This window comes from Neoarius graeffei, chromosome 5 (genome assembly GCF_027579695.1).
Source record: "Neoarius graeffei isolate fNeoGra1 chromosome 5, fNeoGra1.pri, whole genome shotgun sequence".
NCBI classification, from domain to species: Eukaryota; Metazoa; Chordata; class Actinopteri; order Siluriformes; family Ariidae; genus Neoarius; species Neoarius graeffei.
This window is the reverse complement of record NC_083573.1, coordinates 19876753-19901754: the sequence shown is the minus strand read 5'-3', so window position 1 is coordinate 19901754 and position 25002 is coordinate 19876753. Positions and strand designations below refer to the sequence as shown.

General features: G+C 41.3%; 1 protein-coding gene across 3 annotated transcripts in view; it reads right to left on the bottom strand.

Annotated features, from left to right (window-relative positions):
* taf2 (TAF2 RNA polymerase II, TATA box binding protein (TBP)-associated factor) overlaps positions 1-25002 on the bottom strand; it is a 181704-nt gene that overhangs the window by 64150 nt on the left and 92552 nt on the right. For all 3 annotated transcript variants that reach the window (XM_060921386.1, XM_060921387.1, XM_060921388.1), the window contains 3 exons: positions 4484-4624; positions 4291-4401; positions 2712-2905 (listed from right to left, as the gene is read on the bottom strand). In XM_060921386.1, coding sequence (XP_060777369.1) covers positions 2712-2905; positions 4291-4401; positions 4484-4624 — 446 coding nt within the window. The remainder of the gene's footprint in view (positions 1-2711; positions 2906-4290; positions 4402-4483; positions 4625-25002) is intronic.

The window sequence follows — 25002 nt, the reverse complement described above, 5'->3', positions numbered from 1 at the left end:
CATTCAGTGTTTTGGAGCATCCCGATGTCAGCTGGGATTATGACGTCCTCTGCATTGGGCCCATCATCGTCTGTGTCTGAGTCGGAAATCTCGCCTTCTGCAGGCAAATCGTCCAGATACGGCTCAAAACGATAAGGCAAAATGCCACCCACTGCTTCGTCTTCATGTAATCCGACATGTCCAGTGTCAACCTCAAAAAGGGCCTCAGTTTCTGAAGACTGGTCAGAAAATCGCTCTGTTTCGTCGGCCATAGCTGCCTTGAAGGCCGAGCAGTCGTTCTGCATGTGACGTCACGACAAATATGGCGGCCACTGACAGCAGCTTAGCGCTTGGCCAGATTGACGCAACTTCGCACAAAGACAAATATACTGATTTCGTTCTGTTGGTGGTGAGGTCTATCATGAAAGTGATCAGTGGTGTTTGTAGTTTTATTACAGAAACCTATTTTAGAGCATAATTTTGCTGTCAGGAGCCCTTTAATACACTTCATATTTATTTCTGTGCTGAGCCAAATTGCAACGAAATTTCGTTTGGTGTACACTTGTTGCATACTGAATGACAATAAAGGTTGTCTAAGTTTTTTCAAAGTCTAGTAGACCTTTCGCTTTGCCCCTTCAGTACTGAAGAGCTACACTCAGCCTTGCACCCAAATGACATCACGCATAGCCCTTCCAACAGGCAACATGGCAGCCTCCTGGTGGCATTAGAGTAGTGATACAAAAACACTCACAACTTTCTTATAAATGGTCAAACATGCCTGAAACTTTTCTCACAGGCTCTCAATATTACAAGCTACCAAACCATGCATGTATTACCTTTATATTTTCTATTCCTTTAAGGTTTGAGGTTTCCTGAGGATTTAAGCTTAAGAACAAAGCCTTAACAGTAAAATCTTGCCCTATGGGTTTATTCTAGAGAAATCTGCAACTACGTGTTAACATTTTTTTCCCATGTAGACATGATTTGGGGGGGGGGGGATGTGGCTACTTAAAAGCACAAACTGCTTAAAAAGTTAATACTGACACCTTTCTTGTTTTAGCCAGCATTAACGTTTTCAGCAGTTTGTGCTACAGTAGCTCTTCTGTGGGATTGGACCATATAGACCCCTTTCACTGACGTCACCCGAAACCGGAAGTAAACAGACCCTGCGCCATTTTGGAAGACCAACAAACTCGTGATTGGGGGGAAATAACGGCAGCGGTATGTGAACCCACCAGAATAAAGTGCAGTGGCAAACGACTTAAACAAATCTGAGCTGTTTTATTTATGATTTATTGGCCCAACAGTAAACTTGAAAGAAACCTGTGTGAGACTTGGCAAAAAACTGTGGATATAATGGATAAGTCTGTGCATGATCTGCGGACACTTTGAGGTAAGCAAACGCAAGAAATTCAGATTTAAAACATGCTAAATTGGCCCCAAGTTGATAACTGTATGAGGAGCAAGCCTCCCAGACTTCTACAATTTAATAATAATAATAATAATAATTTAGGATGGTTTGGGGCTTGCTCGCTGCTGCCAGGTTGGTTGTTGAGTAGCCTGACTGTTTTTTTTTTTCTTGCGTGTGGTATCATTGTTGACGCGAGGTTGTTTTTTGAACATGCCAATGTGGACACGATTTCCCCTGATGAGTTATGACTTCAGATGCGATGCGTGTGTAGAGGTGTGGAGTCTGCGTGATATGTGCATAAGATAGGCTTCTCATGTGTTTGGAGATCCGCGCTCCGAGACAAGCGCCGCCCCCCCCCACGGGAAAAAAAGGGACCCCCCCCCCCCCGAAAATATCGGCATAGTTCGAACACTGAGTGTAGGCACTGGGTGTAAACAACAAATAGTTTACAATGTCTGGGTAGCAAACAGATGGCAGAATTGGTGTCCGGTCCTCCTTATGTTTCCATTCTCCCTTGCCGCGAGTCTTATCATATGGGTCAAACCCATCAATCACAGCCAGTTTCTCCACATACCGTGCCCTTTCTGCAGCTGGTACTCACATAACCAGAATTATCAGCCATCGTGTCACTTTACTCTTGCTCGTACTTTGTTTTATATTGTGAGTGCATGTACTTGGTCTTCCAATATGGCGCCTAACAAAATCTCGCGGCGCGGTGACGTCATGTGAAAGGGGTCTATAGGATAGCCTTCAACACCTATGACTCTGTTACCAGTTGTCATTCCTTGGACCACTTTTGGTAGGTACTAACCACTGCATACCAGGAACACACCATAAGATGTGCCGTTTTGGAGATGCTCAGACCCAGGCATCTCACCATCACAATTTGGCCCTTGTCAAAGTCACTCAGTTCCTTACACTTGCCCATTTTTCCTGCTTCCAACACATCAACTTCAAGAACTGACTCTTCTCTTGCTGCCTAATATATCCCACCCCTTGACAGGTGCCATTCTAATGAGATAATCAATGTAATTCACTTCACCTGTCACTGGTTTTAATGTTATGGCTGATCGGTGCATACTGAAACAACTTTAACTATTAAAAAGGCATATAATTTTCCAGTATTACTGAGCTTTATACCAACAGCAACAATAATTCATCAAATATACTACAGTCACTTAAACCAATTATTATTTTCATCATAATTACACAATGCATATAATCTTACTCTTCTGCGAACTAAATTTTTATCAGAACTGCATATGCATGCAGGTTAAACACACAAATAAATTGAAACTGATCCCAGCACTTCTCTCTGTACCTGACAGTGATGGTGTTCCTGTAGCTAGGTAGCAGTTTCTCCATGTTGAGGAAGCGCGTCACTTCCTCCAGGATGAGCTTGACATCGGTGTTTAGGCTGTCTACTGTGCGCACCTCGTTATTGATGCTGATTGCTGGTGTTAAGGAGTTGGTCAGGGCTTCGATCAGTTCGGCGCGGTAGTAATTATCTGAAAACTGGAACATCAGTGGAAGAAACATCTAAATGTACAATATACAATCAGTGTTGTAGTCGAGTTACTAAACCTTGAGCCCAGTCTCAAGTCCCCAGTGTTCAAGTCTGAGTCAAGTCCAAGTCATTAAAGAAAATTTCAAGTCAAGTCCACTACTGATCCGAGTCGAGTCCGACACAAGCCCTGCTATCAATAGGGCAAATAACATGAGAGAGGGTTAACACTAGCTAGTTCATCGCTCAGCAAGCAAGCCCCACTATCAACAGACCAATGAACCTAGCATGTCACTCACTTCTCTGGGTGTAGTCCTGCCAAATGACGATTGAAGTTTGAGGTTGTCCCTGTCGTCTCCTCAATAGTTCTTCTACATATGGAACACAACAGTGCATTTTTTCCCCACTGCATGAGAAGGCTGTATACGCAAAGCGGACAATCCTAGGGGCATTCTCTCCAGGCATTTTAATGCCATTAACGTTAGTTTGTTCCTGAACATGATGTATGAACAGGTGAATGTGCAGTCTCTTGCACAAAATTAGTATAAAAATTAATGTAGCTATAAATCTTTTATGCCAAATTATTATGGCATGTTACAAAAAAAAAAAAAATCAGTCTTTGTCTCCAATTTACGAACCCAAATGCAGTTAACGCACGAGTCTGAGTAATCAGTGCTTAAGTCCAAGTCAAGTCACGAGTCCTTAAAATTAGGGCACGAGTCAGACTCGAGTCCGAGTACTGGACTCAAGTACTACAAGCCTGTATACAATATTCAATAAATATGCGTTGATTTTTCTGATTTGTTCATGAAGTTCCATCAGGTATATGGTGCATTATTTATGTTCTACAATACATACAAGTTATAGTTTATATAGTAAATATATACAGTGAACAGAAATCCACTCACAGACCTCACTGTGCGAATTATTCATGCAAGACCATGGTGAATTTTTACTATGAAATATAAAACCAAGATAAAGACAAAAACATGCATTCATGTGAAATAATAAAAACATATTTGAAAGGTTAAAGTTCATAATAAGATCAGAGGAAAATGGCCAGATTGGTTCGAGCTGCCAGGAAGGACATAGCAACTCTTTACAACCGTGGTGAGCAGAAAAGCATCTCAGCACGCAACAGCAGAAGACCACACTGGGTTCCACTCCTGCCAGCCAAGAATAGGAATATTAGAATTAAGAACAAGTTCCTATTAAAGTGGCCAGTGAGTGTATAGTACAGGGTATAAAATAGTGCTAATGTAACAGATAAACAGCCACTGGACTGTGAGGAGGTCTAGTAACAACATATTCAACAGGTTCTATCTTCAGCATTTCTTAAAGTGGCTGATGTTCTAGTAGGAACAATAAAAAGAAATTTGGTAAGCCAATGTCTTACCTTATTCTTTGCATTATCATTGTACTTTATGAGATCCAGAATGAAGTTGAGGACCTCTTTGGGACAGAGGTTCTGCACATCCCTGAGGAAAGCCATAGCCACTGGCATGGTCTAATAAAACAAGAAATATGATATAAACATGATTTTGATGATAACATGTCATAATAGAATATTGAACACCGTCACCTGGTACCTTTTGCAGGAAGTAGCTCTGAAAGTTAATGAAATTGTTGGTCTTGACAATGTTGGGGCAGCTCTTGCAGCAAAACATGCGTGTGAAGAGGGACTTCATGGCTGGAGGGCCTTGCCATGTGCTCACCATGGAGTTGGCAATCTGCAAGTTCACAGTTCATTTCAGCACACTCACTAATCCTAACCTGAACCCTGACATTTAAAGCTGATTTATACTTTTGCATAGAATATGTGCCATAGATATGGCATCGAAACTCGAGCAAGATGAAGTATTTCTACTTGTACTCAAGGTGTGTGTGTCCTCTAGGAGGTGCCATCACATGAAACATTAGAATTTTCTGATTTTACACAAACAAGAGCAGCGAAAAAAAAAATGCAAGTTCAGTGCTTCACTGTAGGAATAATACACAGAAAATAGCACGAACAAAAATGATGTTTTGAAACAAATTTTACTGGGGAAAGAGAAACTTTGCATGATTAATTATAAACCAAGTGAATTCTCAGTGAAAGCATTTCTGGTGTTTTAACTCATCTGTATTCAGCAGTAGGAGTAGCTTCATAGCAGTGCTTCATAGAAGCACTTCAGTGTAATCAGTGTTTAAATCCACAATTCTATCGATTACTGATTGACTGATGCTCTATTATTTTTATCGAGTTATGGTTTACTTCAACAACACTGTTTATTGGGAGTCTGTTGGAAGAAAAGGATAGAAAAGCGTGCAGGATTAGACTGGCTGTTATAATGAACCACAGCTGCTATAAGAGTCTCACACTATGTATTTATATTAATTTATTATTATTATTTTTTTTACTATTTTGATAGTAGATTTTCGATATTTACTGAGGAGGAGCAGCAGCTGGAAATGCGTAGGAGGAAGAGCAATGCTACCAAGTGTTGTTACAGTCTGCATTCCTGCAATGTGTAGTTACATTTCTGAGGAACTGCACATCAGGCTACAGCATAGGGTACGCAGCTATACTGTACCGACAGCGTAGATTTTAGGCAGAAGTATAAATCAGCTTTTAGCAGTAACACACAAACAAGATGCTAGGTATTACCAAGTCAAACAACAGGAGGAATGAAGTGTGGCATTTGACATTGCATCCGTAAATCAGGTGTTTGATTCATAAGCAGCTGTTTTAATCAAGACGTGCACTTACTCCGTGTGATCAATTATGGTAACACCAGCTCCTGAATGGCTAAAAATTCAAACTAGAGATGTACAGTATTTCCTTGAGAAAATGTGAAGGGGGTTGTAACTGCAGCATCCATTGGCCATTGCACACTGTAACCTGTGCAATTAGCAGCAGTCGGTCATTGTGCAACAGAACAGTACAGAAAGCTAGGGAGGGGAGATATGGCCTAATGGTAAGCAAAGCAGCCTTGGGACCAAATGGTTGCTGTTCTGATTCCCTGGACTGGCAGAAAAATCCATGGCTGAAGTGCCCTTGAGCAAGGCACCTAACCTTCAACTGCTCCCTAGGCCCTGGGTGTGTCTGGTTGTTGTACATTGCTCTGGATCAGAGCGTCTGCTAAAATGTAAGGTAACAATACCTACATGGAACAGGCATGGGAATTAAATCAGTTATGTCACAATTGCCTGTGCACCATGTTCAACAAACTATAAAAAGAACATTGTTATCACACTGATAGTCAAACAACATCAGTGCAGCATCTCCTCAGCAGCAGGAACAATAGTCCCCAAGCATAACTACGTCATCACTTGTTTACCGCAATGCATTGTGGCGGATAGCCAGGGTCGGTAGTTGAGCGATACAACAGAGGTCAGATTAATTTTATGCGAGAATGATGTGAGAGGAGCGATTCTGCCATGCTCCTTCATGGAAGACAATGAAATTGGTGATTTAAAGAGGTGGATAACATGTTGAGGGTTTACAGCAGAAAAATTGGAATCCAAATCAAGCTTGGTGAGAAGGTAAGAGTCTAGACCACACAAACAATCAAATCTCAGAATGTCTTATTTCTGAGGACGTATAACTGCACCAGCTAAACTTTGAGAAAACAAACCTATCTGAATATCGGGAATTGTATGTAGCCTCTCTGAAATTGGCTGCAGTGTCTATAGTGTTCATGGTGAAGTTACATTCTTGTTAGGCCTACTGCCAGGTCCTGCAGCCAGGTATAGCAAAACTTTATAGGCCTAATCAACAAAAATGTGCAAACATAAGTAATTTGTATGTTAAATAATTTCATTCCTAATTTTGAAACATTCTACTACATCTAGTCAAATTTTAAGAAATAAACTGTCAGTCTAATCTGGATTTATTTGTTGAACACAGATTGAACTTAATTTTTGGTGTGTTTTACAGGGTGAAGGACTTAATAAAACAGTGGATTAAGTCGATACATATGTGACCCAGATGGTGACGCATTAATAAATGCCACTAGTAAGGTACACTGAACATTATGCACACCCAAAAAAGAACCTTTTGTGGTTTGGGAGTTTTATTGGTCTGACAGGCCGAGTGTTTCAACATGTTGAGAGACAAAGGCCGAAGAATGCTTCGTTTTACAGGCTTTGGAATATCGGCAGTTTTAGATGAACAGCATCGATTGTTATAATTTTCTATAACTGAAGGCCACTCCGCAGACCATGGAAATATTGCCGGGTCACAGTTCAAGTACGTCTTTTTTCCACCAGAGAAATGTTAGCTAGAAACACTTGTCCATTTCGATTCAGTTCAAAGGTTTTCATTGCGGATTAAACTTATCCATTTCTTTCTTCTCGACTGGCAGCTGATAAAAGCTCAAATTAGGTGTTCTCTTTGTTGTGGAGACACAGTAAGGCACACAGCAATTCACTTCAGGCATGGTTAAAACTGGTTAGACAGAACAATGCAGTGTTTAACAAAGGCGAAAGTAAACAATACGGCGGAGTTGACCCTGGGTATTGTGAGAATTGTGACATATTCTGAGTTTCTTTCTGAATTTGCAGATTTTATCTCAGATTTGGTTATTTCCTTAGACAAAGCTTTAGTTGTCGGAGATTTTAATATTCACTTTGATAACCCAGAAGACCCTTTAAAAACAGTGTTTGTGTCCATCTTAGATTCAGTCGGGATTAAGCAGAATGTCATAGGACCGACCCATAATGGTGGTCACACCCTTGATCTAATACTAACATTCAGATTAAACGTAGACAATATAGTCATACTTCCACAGTCTGAAGTTATCTCAGATCATTGTCTCATCTCATTCAAAATATGTCTGAGTAATAATATATGCACCTCACCACGCTACTGTATTAAACGTACTTTCACGTCAACTACTGCACAGAGCTTTATAAATGATCTCCCAGAGCTGTCAACTTTGATTGGGTCACTGTCAGCCCCTGCAGAACTCGATCAGGCAACTGAATGCTTAGAGTCAACATTCCGCCATACTTTAGATAATGTAGCTCCTCTAAAAAGGAAAATGGTCAGAGACAAAAAATGAGCACCCTGGTATAATGATGACACTCGCACTTTAAAACAGACCACTCGAAAATTGGAACGTAAATGGCGTCAAACAAAATTGGTAGTGTTCAAATTGGCGTGGAAGGAGAGCTTCCTGAAGTATAGAAAAGCTCTTAGTGCTGCGAGATCAACATATCTCTCCTCCCTAATAGAAGATAACAAAAATAATCCTAGATTCCTATTTAATACTGTAGCAAAATTAACCAGGAATAAGTCCACTATAGACAGATGCACACCTGCAGTATGTAGTAGCAACGACTTCATGAATTTTTTTAATGACAAAATTGAGAATATCCGACAAAAAATTCAAACTACTAATTTAAGGTTAGACAATGAAAGTGACCTTGTAGTTAACAATATAACTGTATCAGATCATCAGTTAGAATGTTTTACTCCCCTAAAAGAAACTGAATTACTTTCATTAATCTCTACATCAAAAGCCTCAACTTGCGTACTAGATCCCTTACCGACACATCTATTCAAACAGATAATGCCTGGAGTAATTGAACCGCTTCTAAAAATAATAAATTCTTCTCTTATGATTGGCTATGTACCCAAATCCTTTAAACTAGCAGTTATCAAACCCCTGATTAAAAAACCTGACCTTGATCCCTGTCAGCTGTCCAATTATCGGCCAATATCAAACCTCCCCTTTATCTCCAAGATCCTTGAAAAAGCTGTGGCACAGCAGTTATGCTCATATTTACATAGGAATAACATCCATGAAATGTATCAGTCAGGATTTAGACCTCATCATAGCACAGAGACAGCACTGGTTAAAGTAGTAAACGACCTACTGTTGGCGTCTGATCAGGGCTGTGTCTCGCTACTTGTGTTGCTTGACCTTAGTGCAGCATTTGATACCATTGATCATTCCATTCTTCTGGATAGACTAGAAAATGTTGTGGGAGTTAAGGGAATGGCCCTCTCCTGGCTCAGGTCTTATCTAACTGATCGTTATCAGTATGTTGATATAAATGGTGATATTTCTAGACGTACCGAGGTAAAGTTTGGTGTTCCATAAGGTTCTGTCTTGGGTCCACTGCTTTTTTCTCTATATATGTTACCTCTGGGCGATATTATTCGTAAACATTGTATTAGTTTCCACTGTTATGCTGATGACACACAGTTGTATGTCTCTGCAAAACCTGATGAGAGACACCAGCTTAATAAAATTGAGGAATGTGTTAAGGACATTAGACACTGGATGCTTATAAATTTCCTTCTGCTTAACTCTGACAAGACTGAAGTACTTGTGCTAGGACCACATACAGCTAGAAGTAAGTTTTCTGATTACACAGTAACTCTGGATGGCCTTTCTGTTTCTTCACATGCAGCAGTAAAAGACCTCGGAGTGATTATTGACCCCAGTCTTTCATTCGAAACTCACATTGATAACATCATCCGGATAGCTTTCTTTCATCTCAGAAATATTGCAAAGATAAGAAATTTAATGTCATTGCATGATGCAGAAAAACTAGTCCATGCTTTCGTTACCTCCAGGTTGGATTATTGTAATGCCTTAGTGTCTGGATGTTCCAATAAGTGCATAAACAAGCTCCAGTTAGTTCAAAATGCCGCAGCAAGAGTCCTTACTAGAACTAGAAAATATGACCACATCACGCCTGTCTTATCCACACTGCATTGGCTCCCAATCAAATTTCGTATTGATTATAAAATACTACTATTGACCTTTAAAGCACTAAATGGTCTCGCACCACAGTACCTGAGTGAACTTCTGCTCCTCTATGACCCGCCACGCCTACTTAGATCAAAAGGTGCAGGCTATCTGCTGGTACCTCGTATAGTGAAGGCTACATCAGGGGGCAGAGCCTTTTCTTACAAAGCCCCACTGTTATGGAACAGCCTTCCAAGTAATGTTCGGGAATCAGACACAGTCTCAGCATTTAAGTCTAGGCTGAAAACATATCTGTTTAGTCAAGCCTTTTATTAATGGTGTTTATGAGGTAAAGGAGTAGATCTGGAGGGTCCTCAGACATAGAGTGTTTTGGTAAACTGGGATGTATGGATGCTGTCAGTCCCCACTCGCTTGCTCACTCGAGTTTGTTGACGGTGCAGTGGCTGGCTGCTTTATGTCCCGGGGCTCCCTCATGCCTGTGTTACCTTCTGGCTCTCTCCTTTTAGTTATGCTGTCATAGTTAGTTGCCGGAGTCCCTGCTTGTACTCGGTGCAATATGTATACTGTTCCTACTTATTCAGGTGACATTGGGCATACCTAACCACCTGTGTTTTCTTTCTCTCCCCCCCCCCACTCCAAATCTGTCCCTCTGAGTTACATGGAGTCAACAGGAAATCTTTTGGTGGAGACGGTGGGGACCTCGACTGGCTATCGTAGCCTGCAGGGAATCGGCCGTCAGACATTCTGTCGCATGTCCCAGACCCGGTGAAATGTAACTGAATTGTCTTGGCCAGGCCTAAGGGTCCCATCTGCATCTCATCATTGCTGAGGAGTGTGCTCCCATCACCCAATCAAGCATCCAGCCAGAGCAGGTCATGATATATTTTTTTACCATATTAACATGCCATTGTGTGTCATGCCTGATGTAAAGACTCTCGTCTCTGCGAGCCTACCACACAGATTTAATACTTGTCATTTTTAGGGCATACCTAACAAAATGTTTTCTTTCTCTCTCTCTCTCTCCCCCCCCATCTGTCCCTCTGAGTTACATGTTGATCCTGGGATTGAGATGCTGGCCTCTTCTGCCCCTCGGACCTGCTTGATCCATCCTGGTGCCCTGTGTCTGGTCGGAGTTTTATCGCGCCACTCCTGTGAAGGACGGCCCCATGAGGACAGTTGAGGGTTATACCTGTTAAAACTGTTAATATTATAGTCAGGCTGTCTGTTGTTGCCCAAATGAGGATGGGTTCCCTTTTGAGTCTGGTTCCTCTCGAGGTTTCTTCCTCATGTCGTCTGAGGGAGTTTTTCCTTGCCACCGTCGCCACAGGCTTGCTCATTGGGGATAGATTAGGGATAAAATTAGCTCATCTTTTAAGTCGTTCAAATTCTGTAAAGCTGCTTTGCGACAATGTTTATTGTTAAAAGCGCTGTACAAATAAACTTGATTTGATTTTGCTCATAATGCATTGCGGTAAACAAGCGATGACAGTTATGGGTTAGGGTCATTGCAATGCAGTGGGATTTAACATGATTTGATTCAACACAATTCCATTCAAAGCAATACAACGTGATGCAAAAGAATATATGTTGTTATATAATTCAATAGGGTAGCGCTTCCTCTTCCATGTGACTTGAGGAGGGCTGGCATGAGCAGGGACTTAGTTTGAAATTCCGTTGGCGAGAGAGGAACTGGGACAGTAATTCCTCCAATTCATGCAAGACTTGGCCAAGAGACCTGAAAAGAATTGACCACTGACAGCAGTGGAGATGAAAGAGCATGCTTGAGAAACAGTTTAAAGAGGAGGAATCAATCTAACATAAAATTAATTGGTCAAAATTTATTGGTCACTAGACATGTAACAATTCACCCAATTCAAGATTCAGTTTGATTCATAATATTGAATATTTTATTTAGGTATGAGGGCAAAATTGCCCCCTTTCAACTAATAAGACATTACATGTGATACTCTAGGACAAAAAAATCAAAAAATCATTTTTGTCTGATATGCAACTGAATAGAAGATATTTAACGTTCAAACTGAGAAACTTTTTTGTGTGTGTAAATATATAGTACATGCATTCTGAATTTGATGCCTGCAACATGTTCCCAAAAAGTTGCGACAGGGCCATGTTTAACAACTCGTTACATCACTTTTTCTTTTAACACAAAGTGTTTGGGAAGTGAGGACATTAATTGTTGAAGTATCACAAGTGAAATTCTTTCCCATTCTTGCATGATACATGATTCCCATTGATCAACCAGGGTGTCGACAGGTTTGTCCAAGTTAAATTTAAGACTTAAGACTTTTTCATACCATGTTCCAAAAAAAATTAAGACCAAATCTAAAGTCACGCAAAAACGTACTCTTTTGGAAAAAAAAAATTTATATATAAATAAATATATTTTATATATATATATATATATATATATATATATATATATATATATTAGGGCTGGGAATATTAACGCGTTAATCGCGATTAGATTAATGTAAATTGTGATCGCGAATATTTTTTTCAATCGCGATCAGAGTTTACCAGCATTTTCCGCACTTCTACCATCCACATGCAGCTCCTCTGGTTGTATTAATTAAACTCATTTTCGGTTAAACGCGCTATTTCGAGTTTGCTAGTCTTTTGTTCCTTCTACGCATCCGTAGGCAGCTCGAGCGGAAGCGTGTGGTTTCCATCGAGTCGTTGGCATTGGCATGGAAGGACACGCTGTTGTGTTCAGTTTAGTCCTCTTTTGTGATGGATAAGCAACGGTTTTCTGGACCTCTGAATGGTTTGTTTGAATTTAAAAAACATCCAGACGGACAAGTCGACAAGACGAGAGTAAAATGCACCCTGTGTCAAGCAGTAGCCAGTCATTCATTCTTAATACTTGTTTTCCTTTCTCTACACTCTTTTTGAAATAAAAAAGGCCAAAAGATAAATTCTGCTTTTGTCTCTGTCTTCATTTTATTCCAATTTAAGACACAATGGTCAGAAATACTTTGCATTGTGGGTTTAACTTTAGATTCGAACGGTCTTACTGCAAAATATCAATTTTACACATGCAAAGTAAATCAAGATTAATCGCGATTAACTATGAAATTTCTGAGATTAGTTGCGATCAAGAAAATTAATCTTTTGACAGCCCTAATATATATATATATATATATATATATATATATATATATATATATATAAATTTAATGTAACTTATTGTTCTTGTAAACATTCACCAGAAAACACTATTCTAGTATAAGTACTTCATTTCTTTTCCTTGACAGGCATTCACACACTCAGAACACAATATAAGGATAAGATAAACTTGCAACTATGTGACAATCAGAATGCAGCCACAACGTTTGAATCCAATGTAACAATGTGAAAATGTGAATCAAGTCACACACACAGAATCCAATGCAACAGTTTTTTTTTAAATTATTATTTTCTCTGCTTGGGGAATCACATTGTAAGCAGAATTGTTCAATTTCATCTTTGGTCAAACAACAATGCAGAAAACAACAGTTAAACAATGTGAATGCACATACACCTAAAACTTCAGCTCACTCACTTGAAAGGTATGCTCCCTTGCACTTCTTAAAACACTTGGAACGATACCCACACACAAACAATACTATTCTCTCACATGCACACAATAGAATATATTCTCTCTCTCTCTCACACACACACACACACAAAATATGCTCTTACATCTCGCAGATCTATCCTCCAGGGATGAGAATGGGACATTTAAAAAAAACCTCTGAAATGTCTGCCAAGGGCAGACATAACGCACGCAAAGCGTGCATGGGGGGGGGGGGGGGGTGTGTTTCAAAGGGGGGTGCGCCTTATATATAAATAAAATCTTTTCAAATTCAATGATGGTTTAAAATGTTTATAAACTTTAAGATAACAAATGTATATTGTGAGCGATAATGGAGGTAACCGTAACGATATATTAGATTCAAAGATGTCAAAGATATATTAGATCTTTGACAATTTAAGTAAAACGTACCTTTGTGCTTTTTTGTTTTGATGTGCTCCTGGATGTTTCTAGCTCCTCTGTTTCCATAATTGATCATATCTGAGCACAGAATACACAGAACCTTTCCCAGCACGTCCACTTTTCAGATATGTTCCGTCAGGCACGTCGTCACAGTTTGTGTCCCTATCTGCATGGTAACGCTACTATCGAGCCATGCCCATCGGAAACAGTTCTTTATCCCGTTTGATTTATCGATTTCCCTGGCAGAGCCCCGGTGGGGGCCCAGGGGGCGGGAGCTAATGATTTTTGGCTATTTTTTTTTTTTTACCCCAAAACCATTAATTTTATCAGCAAAAAGTTGCAATTTATTTGGAAATAAATTTCCCTTCTTAGTGGACTACCAGGTGAAAACAATTAATATGGGACAAGAGACTTGTTTTTAATCAATTCACATTTGATGATTTAAAAAAAAAAAAAATCAATGCACCTTTTAATATAAACGAGCTCTAAAGTATTATTTCTGCATTTTAGCTATTCATGTATTTGAATACTCTAATCCTTTAAAATGAAGTGCAAACCAGAAAAAAGTTCTATCATATAATTCTCTTAAGCTTTCTTCTGATGTTATCATGGTCGCAGGAGGTCTTGCATATTAAGCAGGCAACATTCAGCATCCCTTATCACTTCCCTTTCAACTGTTGTGTGTACTAACTAGGTTTTATCTGGACAGGATGTTGTGTAATGTAATACATATACCATATGGTCAATCTGAAGATCAAGATGGTGATTTTGAATTAAAGAACAGGCATGTACAATTGGCATTACATATTGGACATTTTTTTAAAATCAAAAACTAAGTTCATCTCGGCCTAAAAAACTTCGGCAGACGCTCCCGCGCGGCACATGCCAGCAATTCCCCCGTCCCCCTATGAAATGAGCAATAAGTAGGAGAGTTATACATGGTATCATACCTAAAATTTTATCAGAAATATAGATATGATACTATGATTCTCCCCAACATGCTACATTAGATAAGCTAACCCCATTTATAAAAAGATACACACATATATGATGTGTATTTGATATATATTTATACATTGTTACTTTACGGAAATCTTTAATAAGTTTGGTCTTTTCATGACAGCCTGTTGTAGACCTAAATATAATGCACATGAACTGACACTACTCACTTCAACATGTCCTTTACAATCATTTAAGCCACCATGGGCAATGCTGAAATCACTGTTGCAAACAGTACATCGCGCGAAACTGTCATTATTGTTGACCCTTATTAGACAGGGAGATTCTTTTGTGTAATCTGAGCTGAAGTGGGTTTTGTATTTTCGTTTTTTGGGGCGCGCGCGCGCTCTCTCTGCCATGCCGATCCTGTAGGCTGCACTGACTCAACTAAAAACGTCGGTCCTCAAGAAAAGGGATAAAAGCCCGCCCACACTGAAAGCTGATTGGCTTATTTTGCTGACTAACCCAATCAGGATGCTCTTTGTCTAGCATGCGCTACATGAACAGGCACACACGCAGTCTCTCTCTCGCGCTCCGTCATATGCGTACATTCTAAGATGCACGAAGCAGACAATGTTGCGCGTGCGCGCTCTTGCTCCCTTGCTCTAGATTCCGGGAGATATTCTCCAATTTGCGGGCATCAGGGAGCCGCTATCAATATGCGGGAGACTCCCGGAACTTCCGGGAGACTCGGGATGTCTGCGTTATAAGGTGACCACAGATCGTTAACCATACACACACACCCCGAACCCCCCCCCAAATTTTCTCAACGGATTTACACGTTTCACAAAAATGACATTTTCAGCGGGAAAAACTCGGAATTCCGCAGATCCGCGGAAAATTCTCATCCCTGAATCCTCTTCTCCACGACCGTTAGTGGTGGCAGCGCTGAAGTCGGATATTTGAGGCTGATACTCGCGGCCTTTAGCAAAAGCAACGTGCTTGGCGCACTTCATATGAGAGTCCACCGCTCTTATCCCCATTGTGCCCAAATTAAAAGTCTTACAGCATGCTACACAGTATGCCTCGTTGGCATCTTTGGGTACAGCTTTCAGCCACCACGAGTATTTTGCATCTTGCAGCCAGTTATCATTAAATTTTCATTTACCCATTGTAGCTCGGACTACCCTCCATCAACAGATCAGGCACTGAGTGGTTGTCAAGCATGCGTGTGTCTAGCAACCGGTGGATTCGGAGCCTGCGCGGTATAATTGTGAGCATCAAAAACGATTAAACTTTTTCCCCATCCAAAGTAAAGTGTACCACATTTTAACGATATGACTGAGTAAAATCTCCATAAATTTAAGATTGAAAATTTAAGACGACGGGGTTTGAAATTTAAGACTTTTTAATGGCCTTATTTTAGGAAAAGTAAATTTAAGACTTTTTAAGGACCTGCGGCCACCCTGTCAACAGTCGAGGATCTCTACTGTCTATTTTGCATAACACACCACACATTTTCAATGAGAGTCAGGCAAGTCAGTTTAGCACCTGCACTGCAAGTACGAAGGCATGCAGAATGTGGTTTGACATTGTCTTGCTGGAATAAGCAGGGACTTCCCTGAAAAAGATGTCGTCTGGATGGCAGCATATGTTGCTCCAAACCTGTATGTATCTCAGCATGAACAGTGCCTTCACAGGTTAGCAAATTGCCCATGCCATGGGCATGAACACACCCTTATACCAACACAGAAGCTGACTATTGATATTTGTAGGGTTCTAAAGGCAAGATTAAACTATAGTTAGTTTCATGCATAGAAATACTTCACAGAGCCTATTCAATTTGGTCATCCTCTTGTTTGGGCTCAGTCTCATGCTCAGAGTTCTCATAGTTGTTATTACAGTCCATTATTTATTCCTCTATTATATACTTATACAGAAGCAAATGAATAGCTGTTTGAAAATGTTCTGGAATGTTTGGCTTTGCTAATTTAAACAGCAGCATGGTGGCCTTAACAAAGCTTGTTAGTCTAGAAGTTGGATGCTACAAGGCCAAAGAGTGAGCCACTTCACATTTCTGAAGTAAATTACCAGTTTGAATAGATAGATAGACAAACAGACAACTGTCATTTACCTGTACATTCAGAATACACATTTGAATGGAATTTCGTTCCACTAGCTTACATCCACTGGCTTACATAACTGCCACATATACTGTAACTATTGCACATAATCCAGTAACCAAAAATATCATTTATAATAATAATAATAATAATAATAATAATAATAATAATAATAATAATCTATAAAATAGAACATACTAACTATGCTATTAAATGTATTGCACAGTAAAGCATGTAGGATATTGCACATAGTGAGGTTCTTGTCCAGATACTGTATGTAAGGTAAGGGATTGTTTAGAGTTCAGAAGTCTGATGGCTTGGGGGAAGAAGCTGTTACAGAACCTAGTGGTTCTGCTCCAGATACTGCAGAATCTCTTGCCAGAGAGCAGCAGGGAGAACAATCCGTGATGCAGATGGGTTGGGGGTCTTTTATAAGGTTCTGAGCCCTGGTCAAACAGCATTCAACTGCAATGTCTTGGATGGAAGGCAGAGATGTCCCAATGATCTTTTTTGCTGTCCTCACCACTCTTCACATGATCTTTCAGTCTGAGGCTTTGCAGTCCCCAAACCAGCAAGAGATGTAGCTGGTCATTACACCGTCTATAGGTGCTCCTTTAGAAAGTAGTGAGGATGGGAGGGGGGAGGTATGTTCTCATCTGGCGCAGAAAGTACAGGCGCCTCTGTGCTGTCTTCACAGGAGACATGATGTTGAGGGACGAAGTCAGATTGTCTGTGATCTGCACCCCCAGGAACTTGGTGCTACTGGCTAACTCTACTGCGGTGTCATTGATGAGAAGTGGTGTTTAACTGTACTTATTTCTCATTAAGTCCACAATGATCTCTTTTGTTTTTTCAACATTCAGGACCAGGTTTTCTTCATTGCACCAGTCCACCAGCTGTCTCGCTTCCTCCCTGTAGGCCTGTTTGCTGTCATCCTGAATGAGGCCCACCACTGTCGTATCATCTGCATACTTCAGTGTGATTTGTACTGAACCTGGCACAGTCGTCATGGGTCATCAGGGTGAACAGTAATGGATTCAGAACACAGCCCTGAGGGGAGCCGGTACTCAGGGAGATGGAAGATGTTTCCAGCCTGTAGAGATTGGGGTCTGTTTGTTGGAAAGTCCAGTAGGTAGTTACACAGGGGTGTGCTGAGGCCTAGTTTTCCTACCAGATGCTGGAGGATGATCGTATCAAATGCCAAACTGAAGTCCAAAAACAGCATTTGCACATACAGTTAGGTCCATATATATTTGGACACTGACACAATTTTTTTTTTTACCTGTTTACTGAAACATTCACGTTATAGTTCTATAATGGACATGGACATAAAGTCCAGACTTTCAGCTTTCATTTGAGGGTATCCACATTAAAATTGGATGAAGGGTTTAGGAGTTTCAGCTCCTTAACATGTGCCACCCTGTTTTTAAAGGGACCAAAAGTAATTGGACAATTGACAAAGGCTATTTCATGGGCAGGTGTGGGAAATTCCTTCGTTATGTCATTCTCAATTAAGCAGATAAAAGGCCTGGAGTTGATTTGAGGTGTGGTGCTTGCATTTGGAAGATTTTGCTGTGAGGAAAACATGCGGTCAAAGGAGCTCTCCATCAGAGGTGGGTAGTAACGTGCTACATTTACTTGAGTAACTTTTTGGATGAATTGTACTTGTAAGAGTAGTTTTAATGCAGCATACTTTTTACTTTTACTCCATTACATTGGGCTATATTCTGCTCGTTACTCGCTACTTTATTTTTATTGATCCATGCGATGCATGGTCTGTTTATGTTTTGTCGAGACTTCCAGCAGAGGCTCTGTACATGACCGCATCTCACCGATCAAATGTAGCAGCCAGAGCCATAGTGGGAGGAGCTATGGTTTACCTCCGTTTTGCCAATCAAACAGAGCCAAGCTGCCGCGCGCGCCTGCACACAAAATTCCCGTGGCAAGAGGAGTCCAGGTGGAAAAGAGCATGGAAACAGAAGAAAAATGACAGAGACAGCAGCCAGCGTTTCTCATCAAGCCGAAGAGGCACACACCTGGCCACACATACAAACCATGTTCACTCTCCAAACAACAAAAAATAATTGTTATGCGGTGTCACATGTGTCTCCCCAAACCAGTGGATGTTTCAGCTTATAAAAACTCAACGTCGAATTTGAGAAAACACATTGCGGTAAGTAGGCTATGTGCTTTTGGCCGTCTTCGTAGGCAGACGTTAGCCCTGTTGTAACATCATAAATAACTGTAAAATACATTGTTTTGTGGAAATGTATTGATGCACTGCGGCCTCAGACGGCAAGATACACACACACGCGCGCACCAGAGAACCAAGAAATAAAACTACAAAAAAAATCTTCCTAACAATCACTTTTTATTGATGTGAAACCAAAAAATGCTCATGAAAACAAGGTTGCTCGCCTAATGTCAGCTCCTCAATAGCGTTACAGTTGTACACGGCTCTGGTCAAAAACTGGGAATGGAAGACTGGTGAAAACTTACTAAATAACAAAACCAGGGTTTCCCCATACATAGACCATTGTGTTGCGCAGCGTCACACAATGGATTCCTATCGCCACGCAATCAGACTCACGATTTTGAAAAAAAAAAATTCCGTTGCGTATCGTTCTGTTCATTTATAGTGCTCTTTCTTCTCGTTCACGCGCGTGCGCACACACCCACACACAGAGAGAGACGGAGAGGCGTGTACACAGGCCTGCCGTTGCGCATATACCCGGACTGCAAGTAGGCCTGTTAGGCTAATTAAAAATAACGCAGCCTTCCCGATTCTCCTTCCGACCCCTTGTTTTAAAAGGTAGCCTACGTCGTGCTCGTGATGAGCTTTATCACAGCCTTCTTGGCTTACATGAAACAGACATCCCTGAGTCAGGCTATAAACCAATTTTGATGCGTACAGTAGCAGCTTGACGCGAGGAACCGGCCTTATTGCATTATCCCGTTTATCCCGCTTCAGCAATGACTTCCCTTACGATAGAGCACTTGAGGGTTTTTTTTTTCAGGAAGCCACGCAGAATTAAATGTTCTGATAAGGCATGCAGGCTTTGCACCAATTAGGGTAATGCGTTTTCATTATTGTTAGTTGCCTTGGTGTTACCTTAAGTGGTTTCTTAAATCTAATTATATTTTATTATTATTTTGTTTGAAATAAATAGTATACTGTTTATTTCATTTTAGTATTGGTTGAGGTAAGTGTTGAGTTCAATATTTAAAATAAAAACCTCCAGCTTGTTTTTTGCAATTTATTCCTTGAATGTCAACTAAAGAATGATTGCCATCAAAAAGGCAAAAAACTAAGGTAAAAACCAGAGATGCACCGATTGACCGGCTGCTGATCAGAATCGGCCGATTTTCACGTGATCGGCCATGACCGGCGACCAGCCGGTAAAAAATATGCCGATTTTCTGCCAATCAAAACTTGTGTATCACAGAGATGAAAGTGGAAATACCCGTAATTCGAAAGTAAAAAGACTGCAGCTACACTGGCAGCTTGAACATGCTTTCTAGTGCAATTGTGTTGTGCTTGTGCAGAACAGTGTCAGTCCTGCGTGCCTAACGAGCTCTGGTGCGCCCACTGTTAACAAAAAAAAAAACGCTATATTTGTGTTAAGAATTTATGATTTTAATATTTTAGCTTTTCATCCTTTAGCTTTTAGATCCTTTACTATTTTAAACTATATTTCTGTTTAACTTGACCAAGAAGGCATTAATTCCTGATTTATGTGACCTTCTTTGTAGACTAGACATAGTATCTGTGTTTAGAAATTCCATTACTGTCGTAAGGACATAGTGCGTAAGCAATGGCCTTTAAAATCTGTCTGTACATTGCTATCATATCATCGGAACATTTTGTTTATTGATCAGAAATGTGTCATTATGTTTATGATTGATTCAAGATTTACACACACAGATTATTTGACCTGCCCCAGACCAAGGTCTCCTCACTTGCACGCAAGTCCAACATACACACACACACACACACATGCGCGCGCACACACACACACATACCCACACACATAGCTCATGTCATAGTCTGATGTCATACACACCCACCCACAGCTGCCTATTCTCTCTCTCTCACACACACACACACACACACACACAGCACCAAGGTCTTCAGTGATTCGCGCGCGCGCGCGCGCGCACGCGCACACACTGCCTTCAGAGAGATAAACAACATATATAAAAGTTCCTGTGGATTTTCCATCTTTGGCGAAGCTGTGAATTAAGACGGTGAAACCAATCTCTGGGTCCCTGTCTGTTCTTCACGGTTCTCGCCCCAGAATTCTGAGGTGGCACGGAAGTATTGATCTTGAGAGGTTAATCGCTCTGGCTGGGGGGCAAGAGGTGAATTACTAACCTATCAATTTGGGGGCTCGTCGTCCGGGATTACCATCAATCAGGTAAGAGAAATCCCTTTCTATTTTTTAAGGGACTTCCGCCTGGTTGGTAGTATCCGAAAACCCAGTTATCCCCGTGAATAGTGGTCACGGAACGATTTGTTTATCCCCGTGAATAGTTGTCACGGGACGATTTGTTTATCCCCGTGAATAGTTGTCACGGGACGATTAGAGCGCACGCGTCTGTGTGAGTTAACACAGAATAATTAATCTCGAGACGGTCCCTTCGTGCCACCACGGGGGGAAATTGTAATAAGGTACTCAGACCCGACCCTGAAGAAACCCCATGGGATTGGATGAACCGCTGTGATTTAGAATTATACACCACTCCATGGTTAGACAATCTGGCCGGCTGGACGGAATCCCAGCCTCAGCATTTGATTCATCCCCACGCCGGAACTTTTAAATCAAAGTACCTCACTTCGGCACACAGACAGATATACGAGGGATTGGGCAACCCAGAATGGGATTATGATTATATGACAAAAGGCTATTTAGAATGGGTCAGAATGAAATCAATATGGGACGATTTTCACGGAATTAAAGAAACTAAAGAGCAAAAGAAATCATTACCATGCCCTAAGCCTGAAGATAAAGCAAAACCCGCTTTGTCTAAATCTGTTGTTACACCACCTACAGCCTCCGCTCTCCCGCTGATGTACGAGGGATCAAATAACGTTCCTGCATACACACCGGTCACAAAACTATATCCGGAGTTAAGTAATAATTCATGTCCCGCTGATAGCGTTCCCAGCACGCCTGTATCTCTTGACAGGTGCTAAATCTAATAAACCCAAAGCAGATAAAAAAAAAACCTCTGTAAGCTCAAATACGCTGTTACTAAAAAACGAGACTGACGATTCTAATACAGACGACGACTCTGATGATAACGATGATGTGAGACCAGATAGAGGTTCCCTTCCACCGCCGCCTCCCCCCGTGAATGCCGCCTGTGTATGGGTTCAGAAGGGAAGAGGACTGAAGATCACTCCGCCTTCGGCATCAGACCTAAAAGATATTATTAAAATGTTGCCTTCGTTAGACAAACCACTTAACTTTGTAGACATGCTCGTAAAAATGTGTCGACACTGCCAGCTGGTCGGAGCAGATTACCGTTTTATCCTGCATGCCGTTCTAGGCAACAGTTATGATGAAACTGCATTAATAGCTGCAGTGCCATGTCTAGATCCTAAGAATGATGAATACGAAGTAGTTAAAATTAAGACAGAAGGAGACGGCAAAACCACCACAAAGAATGAGTTTAAGTTCTACTGGAAAGATACCAGTAAAGCCATGAGTGAATTAAAGGAACAATTGACACGTTATCTGCTCTCATGACAACAGGCTAACCGTGATCTTTCACAGGTTACTAATTGTAAACAGGAGAAGGCTGAACTCACTTCAAAGTTTCTGACGCGTTTTAGTGAGACGTGGACTTGTCTGGGAAACATGCAGTTAGATCAGCAGCAGTTTGATCAATTACTGCAGACAATGGATCCCTGACTGCTCTTTATATGACAAGATTCTCCATTCTGCAATTTCTCATCACGATCCACTGCAACACCCTTTGACCTGGACTGACGCTATGGTGGACGCTTATCACTCCCTCAAAAGCACCCTCTGTTCAGCCCCGGCCCTGGGTTTAACTGATTACTCCAAGCCCTTCCATCTCTATGCCTGTGAACAACAAGGCACAGCCTCTGCGGTGTTGGCCCAGGAGCATGGGGGGGGGATGCGTCCTTGTGCGTTTTTATCCAAAACATTAGACACTGTTGCTCAAGGCTTACCTGCATGTCTAAGGGCTGTCACCGCATGTGCTCTGATGGTTTTAGATGTGGAAAAATTGGTTTTGTCTTACCCACTGATCTTGCACTCGTCACATCAAGTTAAACAGGTGTTGCAAAATTTACAGACCCAACATATGACTGCGCAGCGACGCTCCGGATATGAAACCATTCTCTGTTCTACCGACAATCTCGAAATTCGTGCCACATCCTCTTTCGATACTGTAGGTCATGCTCTCGCACACCTTCTTAATTCTCAGGACAACACTCTGGATGACACTGATCATGATTGTCTATCTGAAATCGTACATACTACTAGTATCAGGTCTGATCTCTCCTCCAGCCCTCTAGGGATGGGGGAAGTACTCTCTGGTTCTTGTTCTAAACCCTCAGACGGTGTTTTCCTCTGTGGTTATTCTGTGTGTTCACTGCCTGATACTGTGCATGAGGCATACGCTCTTCCTTTCTCTTCGGCTCAGGCAGCTGAGTTGTATGCTCTAATGCGTGCCTGTATTTTGTTTCAGGGCAAGGATGTCACAATCTACACAGACTCTCGTTACGCCTTTGGTGTGGCTCATGATTTTGGGACGATTTGACAGTCTCGAGGCTTCCACGCCGCAGACGGGAAGCCCATTTCTCACTCTACCTTAGTACAAAATCTCATTGATTCTTGTCATCTCCCTAGGTCACTCGCCATAGTTAAAACTAAGGCGCATGCCTCAGGAAACACACCTGGGGGCTCATTTATCAACAGTGCGTAGAAAACATCCTAAATTCTGTTGTACGAGTGGAATTTAGAATGTTCGTAAGTACAAAAATATCGGCATTTATCAAACGTTCCTAGGCTGGTTTTACGCACACCCGTAAGTAATCTGCAATGATAAATCCCACACCTGCCAAATCACCTTGCGCAGGCACGATGACTCTAATTTGCATTGTGAAACGCCCCCAATTAACCATATATGGCATTAACATCCCCTTTAAAAGCCATGCAAATGAGTAATTGAGTCCTTGGTGGAATAATGGAGAAGCGCGCAAAAAAGAGGAATTTCTCTGAGACGGAGATCGACGTTTTAGTCGCGGAGGTTGAGGCCAATCAGAAGATATTGTTTTGTGGTTTAGAAGCCGGCGTTACTAGTAAAAAAAAGAATACTGTGTGGGAGAAGGTGGCACACTCTGTAAATGCCGTCGGATCTGAGCCACGGACTGTGGCAGAAATAAAAAAAAAAAAGTGGTTTGATATTAAATGCAAAAAAGCGCGTGGCCGCTTACAGGCGTGCTACAATGGTGACAGGGGGAGGGCAAAACCTTGAAAAATTGTCTGCCTTGGATGAACGGGTTGCTGGCATTATTGGGGACGCTGCGTGTTCCGGAGTGGTGTGACTGACAGTGACCTCGTGGTGGAACCCCCAGAAACAGAACCAAACGTCCAAGATGAAGGTAAGTGGTCACACATTTAATGCAGAATTTAAATCTAAACATTTTTTACTGAATCGATTTAAAAAAAAAAAAAAAAAAAAAAAAAAAAAAAAAAACTTTGTTTCAAACAGAAATTTTTGGTTTAAACAGAAGTAGCTTATTAATGCATCTGCTCTTTCAATTATACAGACATGTCCGCTCCTGCCGCGATGGTGCAGGAGGAGGCAAGGTCGTCCTCTGTGTGTGAGGCTCGGGCACCAAGGGTATTAACTGATGAGGTCCTGCAGAACCAAGAGCACATTGCCCAGGCAGTTAGTGACATCAAGGGGCAGCTAAGCAACCTCACTAATGTGCTCACTGAAATCAGTGAGTCACTGAAAACACTTGCTGCTTGTGCAACTCAAATCGCAAATAAAAGCTATTGAATCGTGAAGTCTGCGTTCTGTCATTATGCAACACACACACACACAGTGAGTAAATAATATGCATAATACGGGTAAACTTGCCTAAAATCTCTGTATGATCCCCGCTCTGATCTGCATCGCAAAAGCATTAGCAGGTGCAAGGCCCTCTTCGCAACGCTCTTCGTCATGCATGGGGTCATCAGGTCTAGGGGGATCCTGCAGGGGGACTCCTCTTCTGATGGCCAAATTGTGGAGCACACAGCAAGCCATAACCATGCTGCACACCTTTTCAGGTCGGTACTGCAGCATTCCCCCCGCCCTTA